General features: G+C 42.8%; 1 protein-coding gene and 1 long non-coding RNA gene across 4 annotated transcripts in view; one reads left to right on the top strand and one right to left on the bottom strand.

Annotated features, from left to right (window-relative positions):
* The window catches only part of sdccag8 (SHH signaling and ciliogenesis regulator sdccag8), a 108,554-nt gene that overhangs the window by 60,014 nt on the left and 30,588 nt on the right, over window positions 1-17,952 (top strand). For all 3 annotated transcript variants that reach the window (XM_062059023.1, XM_062059022.1, XM_062059024.1), the window contains exons 14-15: window positions 14,198-14,319; window positions 17,594-17,702. In XM_062059023.1, the coding sequence (XP_061915007.1) occupies window positions 14,198-14,319; window positions 17,594-17,702 (231 nt within the window). The remainder of the gene's footprint in view (window positions 1-14,197; window positions 14,320-17,593; window positions 17,703-17,952) is intronic.
* Window positions 5,772-11,033, bottom strand: LOC133657563 (uncharacterized). The gene is made up of 3 exons (XR_009827281.1): window positions 10,995-11,033; window positions 6,320-6,414; window positions 5,772-5,786 (listed from the first exon to the last, which is right to left on the bottom strand). It is a non-coding gene; the product is annotated as an uncharacterized LOC133657563 (long non-coding RNA).

Genomic DNA, 17,952 nt, shown 5'->3' with positions numbered 1-17,952 from the left:
TGCTCCGCGGGAGCGTATGACGTTGCACACGTGACGTATGTAAGAAGGTGCGCTTGTTTTAAGTCTCTGTGAGAAGGAGAGACAAGAAAGAGTGGGAAACGCATGTAGTGTAATGCCCGCAGCTAAAAGCAACTGCGTGAGAACGTATACTCGAATATCACGATATAGTCATTTTCTATATCGCACAGAGACAAACCCGCGATATATCGATATATCGCCCAGCCCTAATTGCCTATGTTTCTAAATCAGATCTTTTTCCCAGCTGACTGTAGTTTGAAAGTTAAATGTAATCTTTATCAGACTCCAGTATAGACACACACTGGGCCCAATGTGGCCTTGACGTAACATGCATGCGCAGTTCGATAAAGTGAAAACTAAGGAAGTTGACCGGATTCCGTTAAACAGGGGTGCTCACAATTTTTCTGCAGGCGAGCTACTTTTCAATTGATCAAGTCGCGGGGATCTACCTCATTCATATATATAATTTATATTTACTTATTTATGAAATATATGTTTTTGTTAACAAGTTAAAGGTGTTTAATGATAATGCAAGCATGTTTAACACATATAGTTAATATTGTTAATAAATTAAAGGTGTTTAATGATAATACAAGAATGTTGAATACATATAGTTAATATTGTTAGCAAGTTAAAGGTGTTTAAAGATAATGCAAGCATGTTTAACACATATAGTTAATGTTGTTAACAAGTTAAAGGTGTTTAATGATAATACAAGCATGTTTAACACATATAGTTAATATTGTTAACAAGTTAAAGGTGTTTAAAGATAATGCAAGCATGTTTAACACATATAGATTCCTTTCTTTCATGAAGACAAGAATATAAGTTGGTGTATTACCTGATTCTGATGACTTGCTTTGATAGGAATCAGACAGTGGTGCTGATAGCATCCGCATTTTCAAATGGAGGAGAAAAAAAGTAATCCTTTCTGTCCAATACCACATGAAAGTGGTTGGTTTTTGGCATCTTATTTGTCCAGCTTCCATACTCCTTTGTATAAAGTGCACACTTTACAAGAAATACATTGGCGGCAAACTCCGTAGCTTGCTAGCTTGTGCACGCCAGCTTTCTGAGACTCTTAGCGCAGGCAGGATGAAGCAGAGCTTTTATTGTGAAGGCAGGAACTGTGCAGTCGGTCATTGGAGTTTTGACGACAGGTACGGCGCCAGAGTCTGTTGAAATAAAAAGTGTTTCTCGCCTTCATCCTGTCTGTAATTTTTTTTAAATAATGAGCTGGCAGCAGCCAGCGTCATCTCAGAAGACCCTCGGGTGCCGTGAATGTCAATCAAGTGACGAAAGTGACGTCATAGTGAATATTTATGATCGCTCATTTTTAGGACAATTTTTTTAATGCCTGGCTGGCGATCGACTGACACACCCTCCGTGATCGACCGGTAGCTCGCGATCGACGTAATGAGCACCCCTGCCGTAAAAGAACAAAGATGTCGCTGCTACACGAGAAAACATGGATGCGTGTTAGTGGTTTTGCACCATGACTGTAGCGTAAAGGAAGTAGGCAGACGATGGAAAACAACTGCAGGAGGAGGAATAAGATATTTTGTGTCTTTTCCTGCGCACATGAATGATGTAGCTCAATCAAAGATGACGTAAAAGTTTGCATTGCATTGCCTTTTAGACTGCAGTCATGTTTTAAAAGACCAGATTCCCAACGCATTCGGACTGCCTCCTGGTGTGGCCCAAATCTGATGCGAAAATATCAGATTTGAGGCACATTTGAGCTTTAAAGGCCTACTGAAACCCACTACTACCGACCACGCAGTCTGATAGTTTATATAACAATGATGAAATCTTAACATTGCAACACATGCCAATACGGCCGGGTTAACTTATAAAGTGCAATTTTAAATTTCCCGCTAAACTTCCGGTTCAAAACGCCTTTGGAGGATGACGTATGCGCGTGACGTCGAGAGATCCACGGAAGTGTTTGGACCATATTGGACACAATACACAGAGCTCTGTTTTCTTCGACAAAATTCCACAGTATTCTGGACATCTGTGTTGGTGAATCTTTTGCAATTTTAATGAACAATGGAGGCTGCAAAGAAGAACGTTGTAGGTGGGATCGGTGTATGCGGCTGGCTGTAGCAACACAACAAGGAGGACTTTGACTTGGATAGCAGACGCGCTAGCGGCGAACTCACCTTGACTTCCTACGTCTCCGGGCCGCCGACCGCATCGTCAAACGCTGGAACGCAGGTGAGCACGGGTGTTGATGAGCTGAGGAGGGCTGGCTGGCGTAGGTGGAGCGCTAATGTTTTTATCATAGCTCTGACGAGGTCCCGTTGTTAAGTAAGCGTCGTTAGCAACAGCATTGCTAGGCTTCGACAGGCGTCGAATACACATTAACCGTGTATTTACATGTCCAGTGTTTGGTTCGGTGTCTCCTGATAGTAGTATTGTTGATCTTCTGTCTATCCTTCCAGTCAGGGATTTATTTATTTTGTTTTTATCTGCATTTGAGACAGATGCTATCACGTTAGCTCATGCTAAGAGCTTCGTCGATGATGGGTGAAGTCTTTCGTCGCGCCGCCGATCGCTGGAACGCAGGTGAGCACGGCTGTTGATGTAACCGTGTAGTTACATGTACATGGTTTAATAGTATTGTTGATCTTCTGTCTATCCTTCCAGTCAGGGGTTTATTTCTTTTGTTTCTATCTGCATTTGAGAACGATGCTATCACGTTAGCTCAGTAGCTAAGTGTGTCACCGATGTATTGTCGTGGAGATAAAAGTCACTCTGAATGTCCATTTCGCGTGCTCGACTCTCATTTTCAAGAGGATATAGTATCCGAGGTGGTTTAAAATACAAATCCGTGATCCACAATAGAAAAAGGAGAGAGTGTGGAATCCAATGAGCCAGCTTGTACCTAAGTTACGGTCAGAGCGAAAAAAGATACGTCCGGCACTGCCTCTAGTTCTTCACTCTAACGTGCCTCATCCACGAATCGTTCATCCTCGCTCAAATTAATGGGGTAATAGTCACTTTCTCGCTCCTAATATCTCTCGCTCCATTGTAAACAACGGGGAATTGTGAGCAGCATTACCGCTTGTGACGTCACGCTACTTCCGGTAGGGGCAAGGTTTTTTTTATCAGCGAGCAAAAGTTGCGAACTTTATCGTCGATTTTCTCTACTAAATCCTTTCACAAAAATATGGCAATATCGCGAAATGATCAAGTATGACACATAGAATGGATCTGCTATTCCCGTTTAAATAAAAAAAAAATCATTTCAGTAGGCCTTTAAGACTGGCATAAAAATATTTAAAAAAAACATAAATAAAAATACCAGTGTATTTGGATCGAGCAGTGGGCCAAACTGTACGAGGACGAGTCTCCTTCCCGCATGATCATCAAGTACATCCACGACAACTACTTCCTGGTCAACCTGGTGGACAACGACTTCCCGCTGGACAACTGCTTGTGGCAGCTGATTGACGACATGTTCCAGCAGCTGGACGCTCCCGAGCAGCCCTAAACGTGAGCAGGACATGCTCACGTTTAGCATTGGAGGAATGCTGGTCAACTGTTGCGTTGACCAGCATTCCTCCAATGGGGAATTCAAATTGCTAGTCTCTCCCAGATTCTTTTTATGGCAATAAGCTGATGTTTATATTCAATCAACAGGCAGCAGTTGGTATTTTGTGGTTTATTCTCCAAGCTTAGAGGACAAAACGTGAGACCAATCCAGCACACCAGCGTTCCCCAGCCCGGTCCAGATCGGTCTCCTTTCCAACTCTCGGAAGTGCTGTGATTTTCTCCTTCCTCCCCCTCCCCACCTGCTGTTTCCCCAGTCTAGCTGTGCTCCTTATCTTAGGAATGTAATGGCAGTCTCAACAAAGAGAATAAACAGCGCTCTGACTCTAACCAAGGACACTTGAATCCAAGCACTTTGTACCACACGAGACATTAGCTGATGTAAATATGACTATAGGAGTTTTTAAAAAGAAGTAACACTTAAATATGGATATGATTCTGATCTGCTTCCCACAAGTCCCCCTTTAAGAGCTTCTAATAAGATCTTTATTACTTGTACAAAACCTATAAAGCACGCTGCACATTAAAGTCTTAAAGTTACCACTTTGCTAGACCCCCTTTAGTGACACTTAGCACAAGGGGCTGTGCGGTTCTGGATGGTCTTGAGGGAGGTTGGGGCAAGTTGTTCAGCAAGTCCCTCAACTGCGTCACGAGTCAGGTTGGTTAGTCTCAACGGCGGCGGGGAGTTAGAGAGGCCGCTGAAACAGGAGTTCCAAGGGGTGTTAATTTGGTGACTGGGGTCACCAGTCTAACCATAGCACAAAGCCCAACGGCTGACGTCGGGATTCTAATTTACAATTTGTGCTCCCCACAACACCAGAATAAGTCAGCTCGTGCCCAAGGGCCTATCCTAGAGCCATCTATCAGTGTGGTGCACCAGTAACGGTTAATGTCACCCAATTTGTTGGGGGACGAAGAGGTTCCTGTAATTTTAAAACGCGTGTAATTCAGCTTTTGGGCCACAAAGGGAAGAAGTCTGGTGGCATTGTCAACAGAAGGGTACACATGTCAATCAACTTAAAAGGGGCGGGGTAAGTGTGGGAAAAGGGACGTCCAGCGGAAGAAGCAACACAGTCACCCAGGTTTTGGCATCCACCTGAGCCACAGGTTGTCTGCACCCGCTCCTAAGGTCAAAGTTACCAGGCCTTCGGTGGTGATGTCATTAGCACGCACAGATGTGAGAGCCTTTGAAACACCACCGAGGTGGGGTGGTACATTAGGTGCTACAGAGGGTGTAGAGATAGTTAACGCTCTCTCAAGGACATTAATTTTAATAATTCCTTTAGAGTCTGTATCAGTCAGGTCAACCCCCAAAACAACATAAAAGGGACGATGGGCACCACTTACCATAGTATGTTGTCTGCATCCGACACCAATGGTTCAGGGTTGGGTCGTAACAAATATAGAGGTTATTACCACGGTAATAGCTATTGTGTCCCCCGTACTTAATCACACTGCACAGGTCAAAAAATAAGTCTTGCTATCCCCTTTGACCCAGTCTATTTAAAGTCCGCTGTATGTTCTTAGACACTTGTCAGTCACTGTCGTCAGGAAGGATGAACTGAGACACAAAGACAGTAGAACACGCCCAAGCACCAGTCCGTCAGGGAATACTAGTCGGGTGTAACATCCTGCCTTTCGTCTATCAATATCAGAGTAATTTAGGTAACAAAACGGGGATAAACATCAAACTTTTCACTTAATGTAACGACACATATAGTTATGCTGAAAACAAGCAAGAAAAACTAAGAAACATTTAGCATACTGGATTGGTCTCACACAAGGATATACAATATAGAAGTTGAAAAGAGTAATGTAGGTAGAAAATCTCTCGTCTCCTGGGCTGAGGGGCAGATGTTGTGGCGATGTCAGCAATGACATCCGCTGGTAATCTGTCAGGTTCTTCAGCAGTAGTGCAGAGGGAGAGGTGGTACCAGGTGTCCCCTTTACCAGCCAGTCGAAGGGCGTGGGACGTCCGTTCCACGACCTTGAAGGGACCAGTCCACCTGGGCTCCGTCCACTTGCGTTTGATGACCTTGATCTTGACCCTCTCAGCGGGCGGAAGGGAATCTGTACAGAAGAACTGGCACACAAATTCTGCAATTCTTTGTGTAAAATACCATTTTGGTTTTACGCTGGGTCCTCCTTCCATGGGGGGCTGCTGGTCCTGTGAATGGCTGACTTGTATGCAGCTCATAGGGTGAAAAACTCTAAGGGCGGTAAAACAGTTTTATTCACGGACCTTCGAATGATCATTAACGCTAATTGCAACATGTCAATCCAATTAAATTTGGTCTGTGCACAGATTTTAGCCAATTAGTTTTTGATGTTCTGGTCCATCCTTTCAACCTTGCCTTGGGACTGAGGATGGTACCCCAAACCTGTGTTCTAGTCCGAAAGCCTTTTCGACCAAGGCTAAGTGAGTATTTTTTTTTAAATGGTTGCCGTTGTCTGACCTAATCTTTTTGGGGAAACCATGTCGGGGTACTAGGTCATTCACAAGTCATTTAATTACTGATATTGCATCCTCTTTTGAGGTTGTTGTTGATTCCGGCCAACCACTGTGATTGTCAACACAAGTCAGTACGTACCTTTTCCCTTGTACCGTATTGATCATATCAGTGAAATCAAAGACTATACATGGTTCACCCTCACCTCCTCCATATTCTACATTTGATATACTAAAGTACTATCGATGTGTAAATTCATTATTTTCAAATTAAAATTAGTTATAACTTCTTACCCATGGGAAAAACGTTAAAACTATGGAATGTGTCAGAGTCGGATGATTGTCGATTTTGTTCCAAGGAGTCTGTATCCACCCTCACTCACCCCCTTCTGTTTCTGAAAAAAAGGACTGTGTTAGTCATACTATCACTTTCAGAAACATCTAAGAAAAAGGTCAGCTAATAGTCAAGTAGCGGAGGACAGGTCATGTTTGAGGTCAATGATTGTCTCTTTAGCCTCTATGGTCCACTGGGGGGTGTTGTTAGGGTAGGGGACCCTATAGCAATATCACAAATAACTCAAACTCAACTAAACCCTAGCTTTTATGTAACTTATTCAATATGGTGAAAGTAACAAATATGCTTATATTTATATTGTCACCAATACTAGAAAAATACTACCCTTGTGGCGAATGCTTTAGCAATAGTATTTTGAAATTTTACCACACCTGGTGGCCCCAATAATTCATTAAGTCAAACTCATGTTGTAGAAAGTTGAATGATGCAGACACAATTATTACTGAATACTTTCTATCAGACTTCTGTCTTGACGACTATGTGTATGTAATGAGCAACTATAATTCTTTGATATGCTTAAATGTGTAATGTGTCGTTTTAGCTCAGCTGTTGTGTAGCTGCTAGCTCCTCGTAGCCTACAGGCGTCTAAAGTGCAGCCCATAGTAATGTGTTAAACATCACTATGGGCTAAACCTAATCTTTTCAAAATGTGGTATTTGGGTGTCGGTGTAATGTTTGGCAGCTACGCCGTGTCTTATCATTGGACCTAATTTCTTTGGTTTTGTAGGCGAGACAGAGAGCAAGGGAACAATGTGGGACACTATTGTGTCCATCTTATACCATGCTAGCTGTTGCAAAGATAGGTCAACATGAGCAACCACACCTTGAGTTCCAACATATATAAATAATCATAACATATGGCGAGTCGGGTGGCAGAACACACGGAAGCATCTCAGTCAGTCAGGGTTTTCACTGTTAGAGCAGTTGGATGTCAGCCATTCCTGTTGTTTCAGGCTGTGGTATGAGCTCATGGAGGATTTCTTGGTAGTGGTGTCGCAGCTGGGTGGTTGAGCCGTCAGGTAACACCAGGAATGTTCCTTCTTTGCGATTTGAATGTCAGGGTACAGTCTGTAAAGGAGGTCCAGCAATCTGAACCGGAAGTGGTTTGGTGACAGGTAACCTTCTTGTGACCCCAGCGAAGCCTTCGACCTTTAAAGAGGAAGCACACAGTTTTTTTGGTACCTCTGCATTCAGAATCAAATGGGTGTTTGACAAAATTGTCCGTTGACACTCATGTCCAGCAGGAGTCCTGTCGGTACTTCCTGCTGCAGCTCCTGATGTGGGCGTCCTCTTACACGCCTTCTTGTTTGTTTGTTGGCACGACGGAACCTTTCCTGTTCGGAAATGTTCGGACAGTCACGACTCCAGTGACCAGGCTGGTCACAGCCGAAACAGTGTCTACCCCAGACTGGCTTTGAAGCACCGTGTTGTCCACCACCCGAGTCCAACCGCACATCTGTTGAGGATTCTTTCCTCCACCTGTTGGAACTCAAATGCAAGGTCACCCACTGCTGAATATACCCTAGCTGATCTTTGACCTTTTGGTTCTTTTAACCTTTTATCTTCAGCGATCTGTAATTTAAGTAGTCGTTTCCTTGTTGCTCTGTCATTAGCCCTATTTTGCATGGGATGAATAAAATGTCCTGCCATATATTGTTTTTGGCACCGTGTATATCAGGGTTAACTTTGTCCAAAGTGTTTGGCCAAATGTTCCCTCCCGGAGGTACAGGTGGGAAAGCAAGGTCAACAATGGCTTGCATGTATGCATCGGCAAGAGACTTATATTGTAGTATGTCCAAAGTGTCATGTGCCAAAAATGTCTGCCGGAGAAAATGGTCAGACGTGTACAAGGGGTTAATTTTCGGAGGCAGGATTAATCTTAGAGGGGGCGTGTTAATACCTCCTTCTCTTGTCACTGGAGTAGGTGGCGGTGTCCTAGTCAAAGTCTGGGCGGGTCGTTTGAATTGTCTTGCGCATGCGCGGCAGACAAAAAAAACAATCAGTTCATTCTGTCATTAATCATCGTTTCTTTTGCTGCATTTCGTTTTTCCACGTAATCCCCGTTTACTTTTATCATACGCCAAACTCTTAAATTCTCTCCCTGAGTGTTCCATTTTCACCAGCGCACACACACACACACACACACACGGGCACGCGTAAGCACTCCCGCACACACACACACACACACACACGAGCACGCGTAAGCACTCCCGCACACACGCACACACACTCAGCAGCACACACACACACACGAGCACGCGTAAGCACTCCCGCACACACGCACACACTCAGCAGCACACACACACACGAGCACGCGTAAGCACTCCCGCTCACACACACTCACACTCAGCAGCACACTCTCTGCGTTTCACTTTACCATAAAACTTCCAGTTACTTTTTTAAAATTTTTTTATTTTATTTTACCAGACGTTTGAGTTCACGACTTTTCGAGTATTGTAAACTCCCTCTTAATTCTTTCAAGGAACGTTCTCCTTTTTTTTTCTTTTTTTTTTCTCTACCTGCTAGTTCCATTGTCGACAACCATCCATTCAATTGATCATTACACAGTAATGATTAATCACATATTTCCCCGACCGCCTTCACATTCCTGTCTGTCACTCTCCAAGGCCATGTGTCTATTTCTTTACGTTTTAGTGTCTTATCTCACTGGGATCTTTCAACCCGCTTCCTTACGTTTCAGTGTCTTATCTCACTGGGATCTTTGAACCCGCTTCCTTACGTTTTAGTGTCTTATCTCACTGGGATCTTGCAACCCGAACTCATTAAGGGACGACCAAATTCCCAGGGTAAGCTACACCCAACTATTAGTTCACTCGTCAATGAAACTGCCCGTCACGGTAATCGAGACACAATGGCCTGAGTTGACCACTTATTTACAATTTTAATGCAATGGCAGGCTCGGCAAAAATGCAACCAATCTATCAAAATCACCAAACTGTGCCTGGGATTACAAAACAGTGTTTGACTTACAGACTTCAGGACAGACTCCTAAAGCAGATTTTATATAAAAAGGCTCTGCTCACCTTGTATTGGCCATTTGAGTCTGTCCAGAAGATTGCAAGAAGTCATCAATCAACAGCGTGCCATCCCGGACGAGCCCCCAAATTGTTGCGTTGACCAGCATTCCTCCAATGGGGAATTCAAATTGCTAGTCTCTCCCAGATTCTTTTTATGGCAATAAGCTGATGTTTATATTCAATCAACAGGCAGCAGTTGGTATTTTGTGGTTTATTCTCCAAGCTTAGAGGACAAAACGTGAGACCAATCCAGCACACCAGCGTTCCCCAGCCCGGTCCAGATCAGTCTCCTTTCCAACTCTCGGAAGTGCTGTGATTTTCTCCTTCCTCCCCCTCCCCACCTGCTGTTTCCCCAGTCTAGCTGTGCTCCTTATTTTAGGAATGTAATGGCAGTCTCAACAAAGAGAATAAACAGTTCTCTGACTCTAACCAAGGACACTCGAATCCAAGCACTTTGTACCACACGAGACATTAGCTGATGTAAATATGACTATAGGAGTTTTTAGGAAGAAGTAACACTTAAATATGGATATGATTCTGATCTGCTTCCCACAAAACAGAGCCATATTTCGCCCAGATTTTTTTCAAATCAAATTCCGATTTTCCACAACCTGAATGTAAAGGACTTTGGAGATTCTATTGCACTGTACAGTACAGTGGAACCTCAATTTACAAATTTAGGTTGGTTCATCAACATGGTTTGCTAACTGAAAAGTTTGTATATTGAAGCAGAGTTCCCCATAAGAATCGATGTAAACATGAAGAAATGGTTCTCGCCTTGAGAAAATTCCATATTTTAGTAAAAAACTGCACACTTTGAAGATACTATAATGAAGACAATATACTGTATATCAAACCAACATAACAAGGGGGTAATGACTCAACAATCTCAAAATTCTAAAAACATTACAGCAAGCTTAAATGTCGCACACACAAGTCTCGTTAGTGCGCTTCAAACCCCCCCCCCCAAAATTGTTATTTTGTGTCTGGGAATATTTGTGGCATTATTGCACACTCATTGTTTCGAGTGGCAAACCCGCAGTGGCTTCACATAGTCACCGCTAGCATTACCTCAAACTAACAGTGTGAGGCTTGTGTCCCGGCAGGGCCTTCTCCTTCGCTGTATTAAAGGTAAGCTGTGGCATGTTTTTCTGTCTCATCACAATTAAAGACTTGCTGCAGAACAAAGACCACTTCGCTAATAAAATCCTCAAACTAAAGGGTTCGGAGGCTAACTGGCTAAAATGCTAGCTGTATAGCTTGTCTAGCAGCTCAAAGCTATGCAGCAAGACTGTGAGAGTTTGGACACATTTAAAGCGTTTTTGATCACACAAAGTGATCTCTAATACAGGCTGACACAGCTGTGACCGACGCAAGGTACGACAATTGTGGAATTAAAGTGCTGCTCGCCGTCAAAGCTCTTTAAAATGGCTACGCTAGTGTGTACATAATGTAAACAGGATGTGACATAGGGGGCCCTGCCTCTTCACGTCTACAAGAAGTGATGTAATCAAAATGGCTGCCCCAATGGCTTCAAGCAGCATGCATAGTGAATGAATGAATGAAGGATTCATACCCCGAGACATGGTCTGTGCACATAGGCATATTTGGTGCCATGTAAGCGTTCGTGAACCAAAAAGGACACTGTGGAAGTCGCTTCCTAGCAGTCCCACTGTCAGACACGGCACAGGAGCCAAGCGTGCAGGTTTTAATAATAATGTTTCAACCAAAGTTTTTCTCTCCAGTAGAACGTGACCTTTCAGTCACGCCCGTATCCTCTCTCTCCTCCTGCTCCTGGCCATTAAAGACAACAGATGATTAGATTACCACGTACCACCTGTGAAATCCAATCACCTGCCAGCTGTGTCTCACCGTCAGCACTACCACGCCCCCGTCTGATGGTGCTCTGTCTTCAGCACCATGGACAGAGGCGGTGACCTTTGCTCCTGCAGGCAGCGCTGGCAACATCTCCCTCCACAGACACAAATATAGGCGTTTGTAAATCGAGGTTCCACTGTACACACACAAAACCTTCCGTGAGATGAACAACTTTTAAGACCCTTATTAGTTGCACAAAGTTGTAGCATGTTCCCAAGAGGTGATGCTCTGTTTTGTTGCTTTTCTCGTTTGTCGCCACCGCCGCTCCGTTGCGGACTGCTGGAACTTTCCGGCGTTGTGTCCGACGCTAATTGGTGGGTAAACAGGTCTGGTGCGAGGGCCCGATCATCCTCCTCTTCCTCCTCTTCAATCACATACACACACACACACACAGAGTCGGACAGACGCACAAAAGTACACACGCCTCCCTGGAACCTCTTGCAGGACCAAATGGCTGGCAATGCCTGGTCGCCATCTCCCGCTGAGCCCTGGTGTGCGCTTTGGTGGCTCAGGCTGCTGTTCAAGCCCAGCGGGTGTTCTTTTGCTCGCACGCGCACACCCACTCACACACGCACACATACACAGTATCCTTGTGTCCCCTGCACGGCATCGCCACCCGCTTTCACACCCCAGACAGCAGGACAGCAGGAGAAGACACACACACACACAGACACACACAGGATGGAACAGACAGACGCGGTCACTTTAGAGATGCAGGCCAAGCGCTGCAGGGGAGAAAAGTTTTCACTTAAACTGGAGAATTCTCTCTTCATTAGCGCCTTTTGGACTTCAGGAAGAGTTGTGTTTATTTGTTAGTTCCCCCACCATCCCCTCCCTCTCTTTCTTTGTAGTTTTTCCCTTTCTTTTGGTCTTTGTGCGTGCGTCTGTTGTTGGGATGCGGCTGGACCTGGTTGAGTTGGAAAGTTTGGTTCAGACAGACAGACGACAGGCGCGGGATCCGCACCTTTGTTCCATTGGTACCTGCTCCGTTTTGATAGTCGTACAAATGGAAGGTAGAATTAAAAGTGATGCAATAGTGACAGCGTGTTAGGTCTAGCATAGATTTACAGTAGTGCAGATCTAAATTCCATTGAATGATTGATGGCTGACATGTGTTGTTCTAACTACATAAAGTCAAGTAGATTACATTTATTTAGGGCAAATCCACAGATAAGCTTATCTAATTGCACTTTTTTTATCATGGTGCAACAGTTGACAACACAATGAAACAGGCAGTAGCTCACCCATATCTTGTATATAAGTTTAAAAAAATGTAAATGTCTAAATTTAGGATGGAAAAAAGTTAAAAATTTAAATAGTTCACTTTGGTGTCGGATCCGTTTTAATTGAGGGCGACATCGCAGTTATGGTTGCCCTCAGATTGCTGCTTGTAACAGTGAATAATATATGAATATAAATGTGTAAGGATTCGCCTCATGATATTACATATTGTATTTTCCGGGCTTTAGAGCGAACCAGTATATAATCCGCATCCACAAAATAAGAAAGTGTCTTCCCATCTATTAGCCGCACCATCCTATACAGTAGGTAAGGTTGTATTTTTCCCTATCCTGCACTTTAAGCGTGGGTGAAGAATGCACTACAGACCTGATAAGTCAGAAAGAGATGATATGTATTATCTGCTCACATATGCTACCTGGTGGTTGTTTAAGCACACTGCACCTTGTCCTGGGTAAATGCTTCAATTACATGCAGGATTTTCACAGGAATGAGGCAAAAATACAACCCAACTTCTGTAAGCCGCATATATATATTTTGTGAAATGATTTTTTTTACACAAATATTTTATAAATGTTTTTTATATAAATTGTTTCCAAACGGTGCTTGTAAAACGACCGATCAAACAAAACAGACGTTATTGTCATGGACCCACTAGTTTAGCTCTCCAGTCAGCTAAACAGACTCAATAACTCCACAGTGATGTTTTGATAAGAAAAAGAATGCAATTGTAAGGTAGTACTACTAACACAGACACTAATGCTAACAAGCCGCCGGGTTTAAAGCGTAGGAAAAAAGTAGCGGCTTCTCGTCTGGAGTTTACGGTAATAGCAAATGCATTTGTTTTTTTTGTTTTTAACGTACGCTGTAAAAATAAATCTTTGGATTTTACTGTACCAAACTGGCAGCTTAGTAACCTACATTTTACTGTAAACTTTGCTGTGGTTTATACAGCATATTACTGTAAATGGAATGGAAAAACAGTACCACTGTTTTTTAAGGTAAAATTAATGCAACTCTGCTGTAATTTTTTTACCTTAAAATCTACGATTGTTGTTTTTATAGGGTACTACTGTAAATGCAAAAACAATACAAAAGTTGTTTTTACGGAAAAACACAACCAATAAAAGGCAGCTCAGTCCCTAGAATTTCACCGCAATTTTTATTGTCAATTTTACAGTCTACAATTCGATGGATAACTTGCTTTGAAATCATAAGTCAAGCAGATATTTAGGTATTTATTTTAACAAAAAATTGTTTTCGGAATATATGATAACATAATATTTTGTTGCATTATTAGGTACTACAGTATTAAAATTTAAAAGATATGTAATTGCATTCAGTTCTTTTAATTTTTTAGGGTCAAGATCGAAAGAACAAATACATTTAGTAAGAAAAGATAAACACATGTTATTCCCAGGCATTCACGGGCCACATAAAATGAAGTGGCGGGCCTTATCTGAGTTTGGCACATGTGATTAAGAGGTACTTAATTATTATTATACATGGATATTACACTTCTAGAAAGTGGTATCACTAAGTTGGAAGAATGCAGGTCTTTAAGAAATAGAAAGAAGTTGCCTTTACTGCAGTACGAGAATAATGCCACACGTCTGACACTTCATCACCAATGTCTTAAGTGTCCTTCTTTGTACCCTTCAGAGAGAACAAGGAGATGGCGAAAAAAGCTCAGGAGGAGAAGATGGTGCGAGCTGCTTTGCGTGACCGAGAGAGCGAGCTGGCGGTGCTGCTGGAGGAAATGGAGATGCAACATCTGCAGAGAGGTCAGTGCCTGCATCAGCTTGGACTCAAAATATCAAATGTCTAAAACAACATGTTAATGCATGGTATTAATAAACAAAAATATTACATTAATCATGTATTACCTCAGATTAATCATGCAGTTCATTTTGACCGCACATTGATCCTTTACCTTAACTGCGTCTGGTCAGTGATTAGGTCAATACTTACGCCAGGGCACAGGTGAGTGGGGAGACTCAGACAGGTGTGCTCGATGGCAAATTTGGCTTCAAAATACTGCGACTGGATTTAAGATAAGACTGTTACCAAGGTTTGGGCAAATGAAGATTAGTCATGATTAGTACAAATTTGAATGTGTAATTAATCTGATTAAAACAATAATCGTAAAAGCTCTGGAATAAACATACTAAAGTCATCAGCGTAGAACAGAGCATCTGATGATGATGATGATGGGGACTGCGTGGCGTGGCGCGGATGGAAGAGTGGCTGTGCCAGCAACCTGAGTGTTCCTGGTTCGATCCCCACCTTCTACCAACCTCGTCACGTCCGTTGTGTCCTTGAGCAAGACACTTCGCTTTTGCTCCTGATGGATCGTGGTTAGGGCCTTGCATGGCAGCTCCCGCCATCACTGTGTGAATGTGTGTATGAATGGGTGAATGTGGAAATAGTGTCAAAACGCTTTGGGTACCTTGAAGGTAGAAAAGCGCTATACAAGTATAACCCATTTACTATTTATGATAAAAAGGCAAGCTCCAAGTCAAAGATGTTGCAAAATGCTAGTCAAAGATCCCATGTCACAGGATCACTGCTGTTTTTAAGAACCTGTTGCAAAATGCTAGTCAGGACCAACTGGATAAACTGCGTCAAAGATCCTTTGTCACAGAATCACTCGTTATTTTAAGGACCAACTGAATAAACTTTAGTTAAAGCTCATATTGATGACAAGAGATCGTGCTGTTTTGAAGGACCTTCACAAAACGCTGTAGCAAGATTTTCGATTTGACAAGAGTCCTTTGGTGTCGCCACAAAAAAGTTAGCCGCTGGCGTGCTGCTCCACTGTGTCGCCTCGTTTCCACCTTGATGCAACATGGCTGCAGTGGGCGTAGTCTAAAGTAAACCTCTTCCATCTCAAAGAGCCAAGATAAGTGGAGGCAGGGAAGGTGACCACAACAGAGCAGAGCGCCCCCTGCTGGTGCCTCTCATCCAACTCACTGCTGCTTGCACATCTGTCGCACCATCTGGACCCCTCCCTTATTTTTAGTTTTTTTTTTACTTACCTGTGGTTTCCCTCCACAACGAAGAGGCCCGCTGGTAGTGGGAACAAAGATGGAGGGGAGTGGAGGGAGGGAGGGTTTTGCTTGGCGGGAAGAAGAGGAGGCGTAAACAAAGGGTTTGTTTTCTGGCACGGGGCGGCGGCACACATGTTGTCTAAAGAGAGCTGACATCAGAGCACAGCAGGACACCGTGAGCGGCGAGGAAAAGGAGGGGACGGAGGGGTGGGCGTCCTTTAGTCGCTCGCATCACTTCCTCTCGCCGGCCGACAGACGAGCGAGATAATTAGCTTTCTTGCTCTCCAAGTCTCCCTCCATCAGTTTGTCCTTCCATTCATCCACCACCTTTTTTTTTAGTACACACATACAGAGCTAGATGACATCAGATATTCCCACCTCACTCACTTACTCCCCCCCACCCCTTTCTCTCTCTCTCTCTCTCTCTCTCTCTCTCTCTCTCTCTCTCTCTCTCTCTCTCTCTCTCTCGTGCGCTTTTCCTGTTGTTTTTTTCCAGTGCCAGTTCTGCCGGGCTTCTGTGTCCCAGGGTTCTTTTTGGCCTACGCACGGCCAGACGCATTCAAAGCCTGTTCAGCTAATTAGCATTCTTCATTGCAACTTTTACCGCTCTGGCCAAACTTTGCTCTGTGTGTGTGTGTGTGTGTGTGTGTGTGTGTGTGTGTGTGTGTGTGTGTGTGTGTGTGTGTGTGTGTGTGTGTGTGTCTTTGTGTGTCTGTGCGCGTGTGATTGCATGTCCTCTGTGCGTTCCCTACAAGATGAAGCCAATCAAAGTTAGGCAAGTGGCACTTGCTGGCCACACTTGACGTACGCTTTCAGCTGCCATTTTTTCCCCCGCAAGAAATAATTTGAAGTGAAATCGTTTTATGTAACTTTTATTGTAATCTCCTAACAGTCTTACCTGTCATATGCCACTGTGCAATACGAGTAAAATAAAGTCAAACTACTCACCTTTCAAGATGCCATATAGACACATGATGGGGAGTATTTGAATATGTTGGTTGCATATTAGCAACTAAAATGTACAGTATATTATAAGACTAGTCACAATGTAATTTAGACAATGAAGTCAAAAATAATTAAAATGAAGCCATTATGTTTACATAAGTACATACATTATGCATAACATCTTAGTTTTACAAGAATCAATTACCAAACAAATGCTAAGGAAAAAATACATTTTTCTGAGAATTAATTTTTTTATTATTATTTTTTTAATCAAAGAAACCGCTTTAAATTTCACAAAAATAAAGGTGAAGTATTAAGAGCAAAAAAATGTAATTTTACAATAATAAACATATATTTCTCAACATTCATGTGTTTAATTTAGGACTTTAATCACTTATTTTTATTATAACTTGTAACTTGACTACTTTTTTTGTCTAACCTTACTTCAAATCTTTCTTGCCACCATTTAGTCTCTGTAAGCAATATTCAATCGTCCCATGCAACTTTTCAAAGACTGCAACTGTCCCCAATTAATCACTAGTATTTATTTTGATTTGTTAACTTTAGCCTGATGGTAACAGCATGTCGGAGCAGGTGGACCATTGCCTCAGTCCAAAAAACGTCTGCCATTGTTGTTTTTTTGTGTTTTTTGTAAAGAACAAACATATGTTGGAAAGCACACTGTGACTGCGTTCAAAGGCGGGATGAAAGCCCAGTGTTGGAGTGTTCAGAAAGAGGCAAAGGCAGGAAGGGCGGAGAGGAGAACAACGGCACTTTCCAACAACTCCTCTTCCTCCAAGTTACTTTGACCTCATGTCACGTTTGCTCTTTACTTTTTCTCTACACCACTTTGATTTCTCTACATTACTTTGATCACTTCTTTACACATATGCTGACAGTTTTGGAGTGCGACATATGTAACTTAACTACGTGTGTGTGTGTGTGTGTCATCAGTGTACGTAATGTAGACACTTCCACACGTAGGTAAATTACTTCCATCATAAAAATGAACTTTTTGTATGTTTATACTATAGCTGACATGTTCCTTGTCTTGCTTCTGCAGTTGATGAGCTGAACAGACTCCTGTCTTCCCAAAATTCCCTGATCAGGAAGCTAAAGGAGGAGTGCCTTACACTGGGAGTGACATTGGAGGAACTGACAGGAAACAGACGGTAATGACAGTCATAGTTTTTCAAAATCTTAAAAACAAGTCAATTCTATTTTCTCAGCATGCTTTAATGGCATACTGTTAGATATATTTATATTACAGGTATTATCATCACCTGGTCTCTAAATGCTACATGCTACTTTCTTAATGCTACGTCCCACTTATAAATGTGACATGGTATTTACTAGATGCTACATGCGGCCTAGAAATGCTACATTGTACTCTCTAAATACTTTGTCTGGCTTATAAATGCT

Source organism: Entelurus aequoreus, linkage group LG09 (assembly GCF_033978785.1).
Source record: "Entelurus aequoreus isolate RoL-2023_Sb linkage group LG09, RoL_Eaeq_v1.1, whole genome shotgun sequence".
NCBI classification, from domain to species: Eukaryota; Metazoa; Chordata; class Actinopteri; order Syngnathiformes; family Syngnathidae; genus Entelurus; species Entelurus aequoreus.
This window is presented reverse-complemented; position numbering and strand designations above follow the sequence as displayed.